A 13,825-nucleotide genomic window follows, 5' to 3' on the forward strand; every position below is an offset into this window, starting at 1 on the left:
ATAAAAGTCGGACTCGCCCCTCCTTCTGGGATTCATAAGCCCTGATGGTTTCTAGATGACAGCCACTGTGACAATGGTCATTATGTCTGCCAGAGGCCTTGTCACTGCAGGGCCATTGTGTGGGCCCCTTTCACCGCACAGTCATTTACACTTTCATTGGCAGCTATTTAGTCCTCATAAAAAGTTCAACACACCAATTTGTGAGCCCTGCTCAGCCAAGAAGAAGTGTGGAATAGGCTCAGAAAGCAGCCGCTTTATAAGTCAATTAATTGTTCTCCTTTGCAGGGGAGGGTCCAAGGGGCCTCACATCTGTCCATTCGTCTTCTTGCTGTGATGCATGGGACGCACTACTCAAAAGACTCAGCCTGCTCAGAGCCGGGTGAGGAGATCCTGTGCGTCGTTCTATGGAAGGGTTATCCTATTATCATACAAATCTGATTATCAGGGGAAAAGATGTGATGAAGAAGGAAAAGGGACAAAATCAGCTTGTAGGGACACTTTGGCATTTAATCCCATTCTCTGATAAAAACAGGGATTATGTTGAATTATGATGAGGACAGGGGGTGTGCATTTATTCAACTGGTTTCAAAGCCACTTAAAAACACAGTGTTATATTCATTTAAAGATTTTTTATTCGTTGCTCTTGTGCTCAGTTCACATAAAAACACTCCCTCGCAAAAAATGTACAATATTTAAAATTAAGATAAGACATTTTAATCAGCATTGGTTGAAGTATTATTTTTTATTAAATGTATTTGTCTTGACGTGGCATTGTAAAACAAATGTCCACATATTAAACCTTAAAACATCACAAATGAGAAGTGGACACAATGTGGTTTAAATGTTACTTGGAAGGGTAAAAATAGGACTATACTGAGTTGGGATGAGATAATGTAGACCTGTTTTGTACATGATTTATTTGCCCAACCAAGACATGTTTTTGCCACAAGCCCCAGCTGAACAATGAGGAACGTTGTGTATACTGCAGCAGACAGAAATAAAATAAAGAAGTTAAAACTACAGCATAAATACAGAAGATGACTTTTACTAGCATACACTGACAACCTTTACATGACAAAATGGCAGTGACAAATGGCCGTCCCTCAGTCTGTCCTCCCACCTCAGTTCAAAGGGCAATTGTCACACAGAGCCAGCGAAGTGAACAACAGTTGATGTGGGGAGAGGCACAAAGAGAGTGCAGCAACCCAACCCCTCTTTAGTCTCCCAGGACTGAGGGCAGTGATGAGAGAGGGACAAAGGCTGGCCCTCTCTTAACCCTTTTCTACCAAAGCAGTTTGAGGGCCAGTTTGGTTCAGAGCCAGAGCCTGAACTCAGGCCTGTTCTTTACATTTCAACAGAAAAACAAGAAGCTACACTTCTTTTTCAGCAGCATTTCAGTAGGTCTATCCAAACTGGTGACACGACTACCTCGAGAGCAGGGATTACTTTGGACATAGGCTGCTGAAACAAGCCACACCCTCAGTCCAAAGGGAAGTCACAGGAATTCTGATGTGTCGCCCGGGCATTGTAGTAGACAGACAGGAAGTCTTTGAATCGCGGAGCACACCCTAACCAAGCTTCCCCAAAGTGTTCTGACCCTGTGAAGAGAAACTCTCCGTTCCCGGGCTTCACATGGCACTGCAGGAGTGTGTGAATGTGTCCACGCCAAGACGGAAACAACAGGGACGGATCCATTCGCTGCTCAAACACTCCACTGCGCTGCCAGTACACCCTCACCGCTGACACCTCCACCAGTGATGTCTGATGTTTGAAGTTGTGGGAGACGTTTTTAATGTGGCCTCGGACCACTGAAAGGACCAAAAAAAAAAGGAGAACCATATGTGTTTAAAGATCAGCAATGAGCTGTAGAGAAAGAATCTGCTGCAGGCTTCGTACCCACCAAAGTCACTGTTGCAGACAGCCATGAGGAGTTCTGTGTCGTTGCAGGGTCGACATGAAGCTGTGGAGGGAAAGAGAAATGTATACATCATAACGGCAAATAATGGTTTCTCTCACCTGACCCACTTTTCTCTGTCAATCATCCACAGTGCTGTGACAATGATTGATAGACGCCACTCTGCCGCCCCACCACATTAGTGACACACAATCTGCCCCACATACCAGCTGCATTCATCTCAAGACTGCAGAGACCATGGAGATGAAGGAATGCTGCTCCTGTATTGGTGCTTTGCCCACCCCGAGATCAAAAACCCTGCAATAGTCTGACCCTGTGTTTGACTCTCATTGTATTTACCTAATTGAATGACCCCCGTGCCGATCAGGGGACGGCAGGAGTCAAACTCTTGGGTAATACAGAAACCAGAGGCTGTCTATTATTATGGACTCAGAGTGACATCACCACGCTGGGACTGGCCCACACACAGGGATGAATGCTAATAAACAGACATGCACAATGATAAGGCATTTGTGGAATCTGCAGAGTATTTGCAGACTCAATTCAAGCCCCTTGGCCTGGTGCCCTGCAGCCTCTCTGCAGTCTGCTCCGTCCTCTCTGCTTTGTCCCCTGATGGAAACCAGACAAAACACAAGACTGACCAGCAGCTGCATGGTCCAGGACTCCCTAATTAAATAACTACTATTTTTATAAGTGGCCAGCAGACTCTCACACATATCTATGAATCAGCTGTTTGGCAACACAAAGCTTTGATATTACAATGATATTCTCAATGAGACTCTCTATAGGATTTATTTAATATTGGTTTATATTCTAGAAAATAAATGAATAAATAAATAAATAGAAATAAAACACTTGTTTTAGAGGCGAAAAGCAGCTATGATCTCATACGAACTGTTCTACTGGTCTAGGACCTCCATGCATTGCGGTCCTAAATATTAAATGAAGAGAGCTTACATTACAAGAGCTACTGAATCAATGTAAGTTCCAATTTTCAATCAGTCCAACAACAATAATAAGTCCTATAGCGTCTTCCAGTGGCATCCGGGCATGATCTAACCTGTATGTAGGCCTGTGTACCTGCTGGATCCGCCATGTGCTTCTCCTCCATTTTACACGACGCTGGACGGGCCGTGCGCAAAGGTGCGCACAAAAGAGAAGAACCGAGAAAAGGTCCGACAGACTCAAATCAAACCCCGGGTAAGAGTATAATTTAGACTGCCTGACCCCAACAAGTTATGAGGAAGGAGTGAAGAGACGGATTTCTAGATGCCCTGAGCTCTTTCAACTTCATCACGTGAACTTCGTGCTTAAAGTCTGTGGTGACGCGTTGACTCCACAGATCATATTGCCGCCATAATCATGCGTTGACAGAATAGTCTGGTTGTTCTGCATTTAAGAAGAAATGTTACCTTTCAGTTTCCAGTTACACAGGCTGTGTGCGTAAAGCCAAACAGAAGCATTCGAACGGAGCCCCACATGTTATCAAGGTTTTGTTATTTAATGGTTGCTAAACCAGTCACCCTATATTGTAGCTTTCTTTTTTATTCTACTTTATATAGCTAAAACAAAACTAAACAAAAAAATTAGACCCATTCACAATTTCCCACTGCCGTTTTCAGTCTTATGAGACATTTTCACAATTTTCATAGTTTATATTCTGGCTACAGTGAAATTAAATGCAGGACTAATACACGTGTGTTTTACATAAATTTACTAGTTGGCCAAGTTTCTTTTTTTCCCCACAGACTATACTGAGTAAATGTAAAATCAAAGAAATGAAGAGGTGCTCACTTTTCAGCACGCTGTGGCCCAGGCTGGGCGCAGCATCACTCCTGTTGCCCAGCAGCTCGTATCTAAAGCCCACCGTGTGTCTGCTCCAGGGTCCGTCACTCTGCGGGCTAGCCTGGAGGTAGATAGCGGGCCTATGTGGACCATCTGCCCGGAAACAGAACACCTGCTGCTCGGTCCGCCCGCTCGACGCGTCCGTCACCAGCAGCTCCAGGATTCCTGCGCGTTCGATGAAGACGCTCGCTCCAAAGGCGGAGGGAAACGGTTTGATGCAGATAGTAGATCCCCGGGATGCGGAGGACACGTTGGGCTCCAAGACCACCCTGAGAGCCTGACCCGGGTAGACCCACCTCACAGAGCCCTCTGTGCAGCGTAGCCGAACCTGGAGAACGATCCTGGAGTTCAGGCCAGCTGCAAAACCGCTGGATGGAAACATTTAAATGAGCCCTTATGATCGCATTCTGCAAAACTCAAATCAAAAGGCAATAACTGCTGGTGGATTTATAACTTTATAAAAAAGCAGGTCTGCAGTTAGGCATTATAAATGTGTTGAGACATTAAATCCAGGTTATCAATGGATGAATGAAACAATATTGCATCTGAAATTGTACTTTAAAGTATTATCCTAATAAACATTTATGTCTATGAGACACCAGCTTAGGAGACATTGTGCCCTTCAAAATGTTGCTCAGTTATCTACACTGCAATCCTAAAAAAAGGCGTCTTACCCTCCAGTCCAGTTGCAGAGATCAGCTGCACAGTGACATAACTGAAGAGCCAAACACATCAAAATGATCACATGTGGCCACATCTCACCCACAAAAAGTAAAACATCCCAAACGATGATGGAGGTGCATGGCTGGAGAGTTGATCTGAGGGAGTGCTGCTGCAGCCTCTGAACTGACGCGCTTCATGAAGACTCTCTCTCTCTGTCTCTCTCCCTCTGTCTCTCTCTCTCTCTCTGTCTCTCTCTCTCCCCTCCCAGACACACACACACAGTTTAACGCACTGTCGTCTTCTCACTCAGTCTCTAATTAGGACTGGTCCAGTTGGGGGACTGCTGGCCTCTGCAGTTCTTTTGTCTTTGCTCTCTTTAAAGACCATCAGAAAGCCTTCAGCCATCTGTTAACGTCAGCGCTCCTCTCTGCGCAGTGCTTCACTCACACTTCACTCCTCCACGCTCTCAGCAAGTGGTTTTCTTTCACTCCAGTTGTTGTCGTGTTAAGAGTATAATATCGGATCCATTTATTAGCTGAGCTTAAGTAAATAAATAATTTAAACAGCAGGCTGTGTGTTTTTGTACTAGGGCCATCTAGTGGCGGAATGATGCAGCACACAGCTGCACTCTTCACATCTGGAAAATAAAATGTAGCTTTTTTTTTTTAAATGCCTCGAAGAAATCCAACAGCGGGATCGGGCTGTAACTCAACGACCTTTAATAATGTTAATAAGTGGAACCAGCTTTCATCAATGATTAATCCGCTAAGGAGGAGCAGTTTATTCAATTTCAACCTGCAGGGTGCGAAATGCGAGAGGGGGGGGGGCACCTGGCACCTTTTCAAGGTCTTGCTGGTGGCGACATCTTGTGGAGGTAAACTCTGTGAACCGTGCAGGCCACTGTGAGGGCTGCTGGCTGCTTCTCTCAACTTAACTTAATGACGGAGGCCCAGAGGGCAGAGCAGACCAGCGCCTCCAGGTTTGGGATGTCTTTGCACTCATACGCAGAATTTAGTCAGAAGAAGCGTTTCCTGCTCTCAGTAGCACATTTGGATGAAGTTGGGGGTGATTATTATCAGTATGATTATTGGCAATTAATTAACGATCGAATGAATTATTTGAATTATTCTTATTTTTCCTTTAAGTACATATTTTGAGGAAAATTTCGCTTCCAACACATGTCCTATCTTTGTAAAAACCTGTAGCTTTAATTAAACAAATTAAAGTGAGTGTGGCCGTAGGTGTTCTTGATCCGGATGACCAGATAGAGTGAGTCACATGTAAGCATGTGTCAGAGCCTTCATTTGTCTACTCTTGGCCTAATGAACAAAACTGTTAATGATAACCAACAAAAACCATGATCAGACCAAGGACCGCATTTAGAAGCATCAGAGAATAAAATCGGAGAGCATGGCTCTTTTGATTTTAGGCGCGGTCATCAGGGGCCAGCTGCTCTGCTGCAGAACATACAGCCAAACTATAGTTTATATCAGTTACATGTTACAGAGAGACATTAAATAATCCAGTGTTACTGCACTGTGGAAAAAACTAACCCGCCTGTCATCTTTAAGGCCTAACTCGACCTTTGGAGTCAGAAAGCGTTCAGAGTAAGGAAGAACAGATGCTTGTATAGATTTTAATTTGTAATAAGATTCATAATAGCTCCACTGATCACTTCTTATTCTCATGAAATTTATTGCAATAATCCAAATTAATAAACTAAATGAAAAGCTAACGAATTCTAGGAACTTGAGGTCAGGCCTTATTTGACAGTTTGGAGCTGAATCGACTGGGTCACCCAAACATTTTACACTTTATATTTTTTGGTAACAAATATGCTGTGCTACACACACACACACACACACACACACTCTAAATAAAATAAATTGTAATTATAATAAAAGCGTTTTTATCTGACTGAAGGAACCACTTGACCACAGAGAGACACGGCCTCTCTTAATCAAATAATAAGTGTATTTAAAAACAAATATTGAATATTTATGATATAAAATAGAAACGCGTACCAAACCTTTTCATGTTGAAGAACAGTTAAAGTCCAAAAAAAAAATCACTGTAAAAGCAGGTAAATATATTTTTGGTTTATTACCACTCTTTCTAAAAACATTCACAATAATTTGTGGGCAAATAAAAATATAATTATTTTTTATTTTAAGTAACTAAAGCAATGAAGAAAGGATGCACGTATAGATTTTGCGTTACACCGTGATTAAACCAAAAATGAAAGTCAGGCTGCAAGAGGTCAAAGAGTCCGCACTTATTTAGAATTCCACTCAGTGTTTGAAATGAATGACCACCATGTCGCGACACTCCCACGAAGACAGGGTTAAAATATGGTGTTTACTTGATGTTAGAAATAGTCAAAAAGCAGCAATGGCACAAAGTGCAAAAACAGCAATAATACTACTCGTTAAACCTACCGTGTCACTTAGTTTTACTGTTCTCAGCAGCGTATTAAATATGTGTGTACAGGTTTGAAATATAGAAAAAATATAGAATGACAGTTGGCCTGTAGTTAAACAATTGTTTACCTCTGAACTACATGCAGCGCTCATCGTTTATCTCTGAAAAAGCCTTTGTCTGTGCTGCTCTCCTTGATGGTGACTGTCAGGAAGTTAATGGTGACATCTGTCACGGTCACGGAGTCCATGGTCAAACAGGGAGTCCAGGATGAGGACTGTGAGGACATGGCGGCAGACTCCTTCACCTCTCGGCCCTGCTGCCCCGCAGAGTGCTTCAGCTGGGGAATGGACGACACCTTCAAACATTTAGTCCTGTGCCCCCCCGGATCACTTCGATTTGAACTAAAGGCGCAGGTGTAGGACAGGCCAGCTCCTCCCGTGGGTCTCTGCTCGCTGCTGGATCTGGGTGTTATCGTGGTCTCCTCCTGGAACCTCTTGGTCAGCTGTAGCAGGCTGTGTTCAGAGGTCTCTCCGTGATGATGATGATGGTGATGGTGGTGATGATGGTGGTAATGATGCAGGCGTCGGGACATTTTGGACAGGCAGTGGGACACGGGCTCCTCGTGTAACCTGCTCCGTTTGGTGTCCGGCGGCTCAGCTGAGCTGCTCCCATCTTCTTTGTCATAACGCAGAAGCAGCTTTGGTTTGCGTCCTCTCTTTTTGGGGAACCGCAGGGATTCAGGGGCGTTCAGGGCACTTGGTGGGGTCGGCCTTGGCCTCCTCTCGGGTTCCGGTGGTCGGATGTGGACACTTTCCCCTCTGTTGACCGTACTTGGTGGAAAGATTGTGGGGACCACGGCGCGTAAACCTTCCCGGGCCCTCGGCGTTATGACATGCTCCGGGACGGGATAGGAAACCTGGATACCTCTGGAAGCCTCTCTTCTAAATTCATAGGTCTTCTCCTTGGCTTTGGCCTGAGAACAGAGCAAATAACATTTATGAATGGAGGTTTCATGAGATGAACATTTTAAGTCCTCTGAGGAAGAGAAGCAATCATGATGATCTGTTTAGCTGCACGTCAAGGCCCTAAAATGACTCTGGTTTAAAGGAATGCAAGGATATAAAATAGAACATATATAAAATATGTAATCCTTTATTATCCTGAAATGTACAAGCCTTGCCCAACATAACCTCGTGTAAATCACGTGTGAATGACACATTTGATCTAATCTGAGCCACAAAATAAAAGTTTAAAAATGACCAAATCATTTAAATGATTCATCTTCTCTGCAGCATTTATCGCACTCCTCAGAAAAAGCAAGAAACCGACCTTCAGGAGAAAGGTCTCGGGTTTGGGTCCCCTCTTTTTCGGGCCGAACTTCTCCCTTTCGCGCTCCCTGATAAATACAAAATAAAATATACAAATTAAAACGCTCAAAAAAAGTTTACATTAAATGAAAGCTTGTAGTTTGAGACCCAACGTTTGACAATGAAGCTAAATGAACACATTTTTTTTTCTGGTGGAATTAAAAACAAATAATAAGGACGAATAAAACAAATAACCTGATGAAAGTGCTGAGGGGGGAAACCACCTCACCACACGCACATGTCTCTTCCTGACTTTCAGCACAACACGTTTTAAAGGCTGTAATTTAGTTTAATGGAGTTATTTTAAAGGACATGTGGTGATGCAGAGTGCGCGCTGCCATCTCTGCACATGAGGCCTACTATACTGTCTCGCTGTCAAACCCTCACCTCTCCTCGAAGGCAGCGAACAGACGTGCGTCCAGAATGTTTTCCTCCGGCTCCCATGTGCTGTACCTGTGTCACAACAAACCCACAAAGACAGATGTTTGGCGCACGTTACATTCATTAGATCGCGTGGCAAACGTCGCACACGCGTGGGTTTCATACTTTTATCAAAAGCAATCTTGCTGCGTGCGCTGCAATTACAGACTACGTAGCGGACAGTGACGCATGGTGAACCCAGCCATTGCTAAAGCTAGTATAAGGACTTAAAAAAAACAGCTCCGCGCAATCAAGCTCATGAACATTTTCAACACCTGACGGCTGCACACACGCCAGCGAACACACAGCACGCTACAAACAGCACGAGAAATGGATTCAAAAACATCCACAGGCTGAGTAACGACAGCCCGTGTGGCGGTGCAGTTGTAAGGAGCGGCCAGGATGGAGCGCTGTCCTTCACAGCCTCGGATATTATACTCACTTCTGAGACCAGCCCTTCCATTTCACGAGATATTCCCAGCGACCCTGCAAAACAGATCCGTAATAGAGTTAGGTTATCAAAGACCAGCCTGTCGGCCCGGGCACGGACACATGTTTGCGTAATAGGTGTAGAGGCACAGCCTGCGGGTGAAAAAGCAGCGAATACCCGTCTGATTCGCCGTTTAATGATGGACTCGGCTGCAAAGACGCTCTCACCAATAGCCGAGAGCTCCATGATTCACCATGCACCTCGTTTATTTCTGTTTCTTTTATTATTTTTTGGCTTCCCTCGTCCTCTTCGGGTTGTTTAATTCCGCACATCCCATAATACGCAATCTGGAGAGGACGTCATCACGTCTTTTTCTGTTGCCAGGCACCGCGCTCGGTAGGACGGATCGTGGCGGAGCACATTGGCTCAGTTTGTTGCTACGTGCTCCGGGTTTCTGAGTGAAGGGGCGGAGTCCCGCTGCTCTGGCTTCTGTACAGGAATGTCTGGCACAGGGGAGCGAGCAAATTCAGAGGCTCCCCAGAGCGAGTCCACTGACCCCCGCGGTCCTGGGTGGGCTCAAAGAATCCACACTGCAATCAAAAAAAAAATTTAAATTAACAAAATTATGAAATTAAATCAACGATTTCAGGAGATGTTTGTGTAATAACCGAGCCAATCTTAGAAACAGCCCCATTACAGCCACTATGAAACTTATGTAAAATATGATTTAACATAAACAATTCAGTATAATCAATATAATTTATTAATACATATACATGAATTTAATGCGCATTGAATGTACCTTTTTTGATGATGCGTCATGCGCGCCGCTGGCCTGCAGTAATCCACACACACACACAGTTTAATTGCTCTGTAGCCCCGTCGGTCATTATTCACAATGATTAATTTAACATGACAGTAAACTTTCATTTACAGTTGAAACTGTTTCAGGTTCAGCTGTTGAATAAGGTCTGGTTGTTGAAGTGGACGGCAGTGTGAATAATAATGGAATCATTATTTTACTCAGTCTGTGAGTGTCTGTGATTATAATCATAACCACAGACTGAACATCAGTGAGATAATAAAACTCCACAGGCTGAACTCACCTGCAGCGCACTGAATGCAAAGAAAAGTTCGATTTATTATTCATTTTAACTGCTTCGATTGTTACAGACGATCCAAATAAGTCATGGGGTTATTTTAAATAACCTGTATCAAAGCCTGACAGATTATATATATATATATATATATATATATATATATATATATATATATATATATATATTCTAAATAACATGAGAGACCTTCGAGTCATGTTATCAAGTTTTAAATTTTGAGGGGAAATGTACCAAAATGAAAATTAACCAAGAATTAGACCGAAACAAATGAAATTGACAGTTTCTATGAAATATGACGCACAGAACCAATGTGTTTATTAACAATAACAAATACATCCACACAGTCATTGGGTATTGTCTCATTTGATATAATATATTTTCGGTTTAATTTTTGCTTTCTTTCATAAATAAACATTTTTGAAAGGTAAATGCAGATTTAAAACATACATACTCTTGCAGGTGGAACTGCAGTGATAAGAAGAAAAAATATGAGTTATTATTACAGTTATTATTAGTAGCCTATTTATTAGTAGGCTTTTCTGGAACATGTTTTAAACACGGATAAATAAACGGATTAAACGTGATTATAGAGCTTTCATCCCACTGCATGGCATTGCTGTGGGCCTTACATTTAACTTATTCGTTTAAAATAATATTTAAAAAAATAATAAATTAGGCCTGGATGTCAGAGAAAAATCAGTCTTTTTTTAAATAATTAAAATTAATTAAAAAAAATAAATCCAAACCCAACTAATGAATGACCAACATGAAAACAGCATGATTTGGATAACATTTGGCTCCTGTTTAAGATGAGAACCAACATTGTGGCTGCGCAGCCTTTGGACAGGCCTGTGCCTGTTTAATACACGACTAAAGCAAAACTCCACACATCAATAATTATATTAAAGCCAGGAACATTTTAGCTGCTGCTGTGACTGAGGGCAAATATTTCCTTTTATCTACATTTGAAAACATTTATGGAGAATTTAAAAAACACTGCAGCATTCATGGAAAGACACAGCTACAACACGAAACTTTAGACACAGTGAGATTTTTTACTCTGGATTTTTAGCATCATTTAAGAGAATTGCGCAGTAATATCTATATTTTTTATGGATCAATGTTCTCCGTTTCACTGAACAAACCAGAAAAGGTGGGGTTTCTTTTTCACGTTAAATATCACCTTCAGAATTGAGGTGAATTATTTGAAAGGTTAATTAGATGAGCGAGAGCATTAAAGTGAAAGAGGCAGCCTGCCTTGCTCTGCGGTCTGTGGAGAGGCGCAGCAGCGACCTTCGGTCTGCGCCACGTTTAAAAATAAGGAAAGATATGCGGATATATTCGCAGCTATCTGTCTGTTTAAATTCTTCCCGCAGTGGAGCAGACAAAGGCGGGCGCGCCGCGGACAAATGATGCGTTGTGGCTGCCGTCGAAATATGAACCACCATTTTGATACTCATAGCCTGTAGACCCGACATTTCCTGTCGGTACTAGAATGGCTCTATAGCCTGCACGGTTTCAGGCAGAAAGAGGACCTGTGCGTGCCGAGGAGACGCAGCAGCAGCAGCAGCCTCAGATTGCACGCTTGCAGCTTCTGCTGCTGTGGTTCTCCATATTTGGCTGTGAGTCGATGAAAAGTGAGTCTGCAGGAGCCGCAATGGCGACAGCCGCACATGAATAAACAGAGCTGGCTCTGTGAGAAACATTATTGGCTCTCTGGTTTCTGGGCAACTGGCTGCTGCACAGCTCGCTCTTCACTGTCCTACTTACCGGGCGACATTTTCTGCTGAAGGTGGCTCACACACACACACACACATATATATATACACACATATATATAAAACCACGAGACACGACAGAGCAGGCATGTTTCAGCGCATGTTATGAATAGACAGCATCCTTTAGTTACCGCGGCCTGAAAGCACACAGAACCTATTCAGGGTTTTTAGGTTACATCCTGAGAAGTCCACTGAGGCCACAGACTGTCTGCTAAGACAAAGACAGAACTTCTTCACCATGATCTCAGATTATTATCTTTATATAATTCTTTAATTTCTAATACAGGTTACAGGGTCACACGCATGGATTAAAGTTCATGCTGCGCGCAGAGGAAAGCAACGTTGCGCAGGCTTCTGCCGCTGCTGGGCACGAAGATAAAGAGGGAATGTGAAACATCACACTTGGTCTATAAATATGTTCTACTGCTCAACCATGTTTCAGTTTCCTTATAGCTGCTCATGCATGTCTGACTCATGGCAGGCCGAGAGGAAGACAGAGAAGTGAGCTGCGTGTGTGCGTGAGAACTGAAATTTCGCTTATGTGTGAAGTCAGTTTAAGAACTTTAGAAAACACGCCACGTTGGTTGGCAGTTTATTATAAAATCAACTGATCGTCACATTTTCTTTTGCACAGAAATGTGCTTAAATACTGAAATCAGAAGTGAACGCTTTCATTTGTAAAATACATTCATAGCCTACAGTGACAGCTCATTACTCTTCAGCCTCATATTGCAGCAACTGTACCCAACACCAAACCACAGAGAAGACTTTGCATGCGGAAATTTCGATAAGAGGTCAAGAAGAAGGTAATTCTTGTGAAATGAGATTACAGCTCTGTAAAAGGCAAAATCAGATACTGCTCCTTCTGGTGCATTTATTCTTACACCCATTGGTTTGTATAATTTGTTTTAAAAAAAGATGAATAATTTCCATTGATCTTAATTTTTATGACCTTTAAAGTCATTTCTATACAGGAAGTGAGTGACAAACAGATCACATTAAAGCACAGGCGAAGATTTGATCAGTTAAAATTAGAGCAAAGTCTTGAAAATACAAACAGTTCATGATCCAAAAATAAATGATCCTTTAATAATTTCATCAGAATTGCCTTCTCATTCCATTCCTGGCTATGTCATGCTTTGATAGGCAACAAGCGGAGCCTTCATGTTAAAAGCACTCAGAGATCCCAGCATGACAGAATAACTATTTCTGTCTGCAGAGTCTGAGCAGAGTCCAGCTCAGGCCCTCAGTGGTCTGCCTGAGGTCCACCAAGGTCAGCATGTAAAGTTCATTCATAAAAAGTTGTGAACAAATGTGTGTCTGCAGCTTTGTGTCAGAGGTGCTGTGTCACTGTGACACAGGCCTCCGCATTATAACCATTATATAGGAGGCACATTATTGACACAGTTCCTGCTCCACTGTGTTGGATTGCACACTTTTAACACACTCACCAACCTGAAGCCTAAGACCCCTAAGAGCCAGCCCTGCCCTCCCCCGCCCCCCCAAGTTATGTTGTATGTTTACATTCCTGCCTGGGGTCCAGCTGCAATAGAAAAATAATGCAGGGGTAAGGTTTTAATAATACAAGTGACCGGTGCAGTTATGCAATACAGAGGGCCCTTTGTGCAGGGATCGTTTGTGATTATGCAACACGATCTGTTTTCCTATTCATGGTTCAACCAAGTTAGTGTCTCTACTGTTTGACGTTCTTTCCAGAGTTTTCACTGGAACTACAGGGCGGGAATAATGATGCATGAATCTGGAACCGCAAAGAAAACTATGCCCGTAAAAATAAAAGGGAAAAAAAACAACATACAAACATTCCTAGTTTGCCTCCCTCCAGCATAAAAACACATAAAAACACAATA

At 42.8% G+C, this 13,825-nt stretch overlaps 2 protein-coding genes across 3 annotated transcripts; both read right to left on the minus strand.

Moving 5' to 3' along the window:
• Nucleotides 1–1,145: 1,145 nt before the first annotated feature.
• LOC114440255 (meteorin-like protein) lies at nt 1,146–4,517 on the minus strand. The gene is made up of 4 exons (XM_028412588.1): nt 4,435–4,517; nt 3,710–4,128; nt 1,901–1,960; nt 1,146–1,808 (listed from the first exon to the last, which is right to left on the minus strand). Exons 1-4 carry the CDS (start codon nt 4,515–4,517, stop codon nt 1,480–1,482), a joined length of 891 nt encoding a protein of 296 aa, XP_028268389.1. The 3' UTR covers nt 1,146–1,479.
• A 1,990-nt stretch (nt 4,518–6,507) lies between these two features.
• Nucleotides 6,508–9,512, minus strand: cbx8a (chromobox homolog 8a (Pc class homolog, Drosophila)). 2 transcript variants are annotated; one of them, XM_028411671.1, is made up of 5 exons: nt 9,289–9,512; nt 9,074–9,117; nt 8,599–8,664; nt 8,174–8,240; nt 6,508–7,817 (listed from the first exon to the last, which is right to left on the minus strand). In XM_028411671.1, the coding sequence occupies exons 1-5, from the start codon at nt 9,391–9,393 to the stop codon at nt 6,993–6,995; spliced, it is 1,107 nt and encodes a 368-aa protein (XP_028267472.1). In that variant the 5' UTR covers nt 9,394–9,512; the 3' UTR covers nt 6,508–6,992. The 2 variants fall into 2 exon arrangements, with proteins under 2 accessions (XP_028267472.1, XP_028267473.1); XM_028411672.1 differs by having other exon boundaries at nt 9,239–9,445.
• Between the last annotated feature and the right edge of the window lie 4,313 nt (nt 9,513–13,825).

Source organism: Parambassis ranga, chromosome 8 (genome assembly GCF_900634625.1).
Source record: "Parambassis ranga chromosome 8, fParRan2.1, whole genome shotgun sequence".
NCBI classification, from domain to species: Eukaryota; Metazoa; Chordata; class Actinopteri; family Ambassidae; genus Parambassis; species Parambassis ranga.

Bases quoted from the DNA above. Each gene is read 5' to 3' on its own strand.
- cbx8a (XM_028411671.1), bottom strand. From the start codon at position 9,393: ATGTGCGGAATTAAACAACCCGAAGAGGACGAGGGAAGCCAAAAAATA. The intron at 8,241-8,598 runs GTGAGGGTTTGA...TGTATTTATCAG, and splicing joins TTCGCTGCCTTCGAGGAGAG to GGAGCGCGAAAGGGAGAAGT. The intron at 7,818-8,173 runs GTCGGTTTCTTG...CTCTGTTCTCAG, and splicing joins CCGAGACCTTTCTCCTGAAG to GCCAAAGCCAAGGAGAAGAC.
- LOC114440255 (XM_028412588.1), bottom strand. From the start codon at position 4,517: ATGTGGCCACATGTGATCATTTTGATGTGTTTGGCTCTTCAGTTATGT. The intron at 1,961-3,709 runs GTGAGCACCTCT...TTCCCTCCACAG, and splicing joins GGGCCACAGCGTGCTGAAAA to CTTCATGTCGACCCTGCAAC. The intron at 1,809-1,900 runs GTGGGTACGAAG...TGGTCCTTTCAG, and splicing joins TGTCTGCAACAGTGACTTTG to TGGTCCGAGGCCACATTAAA.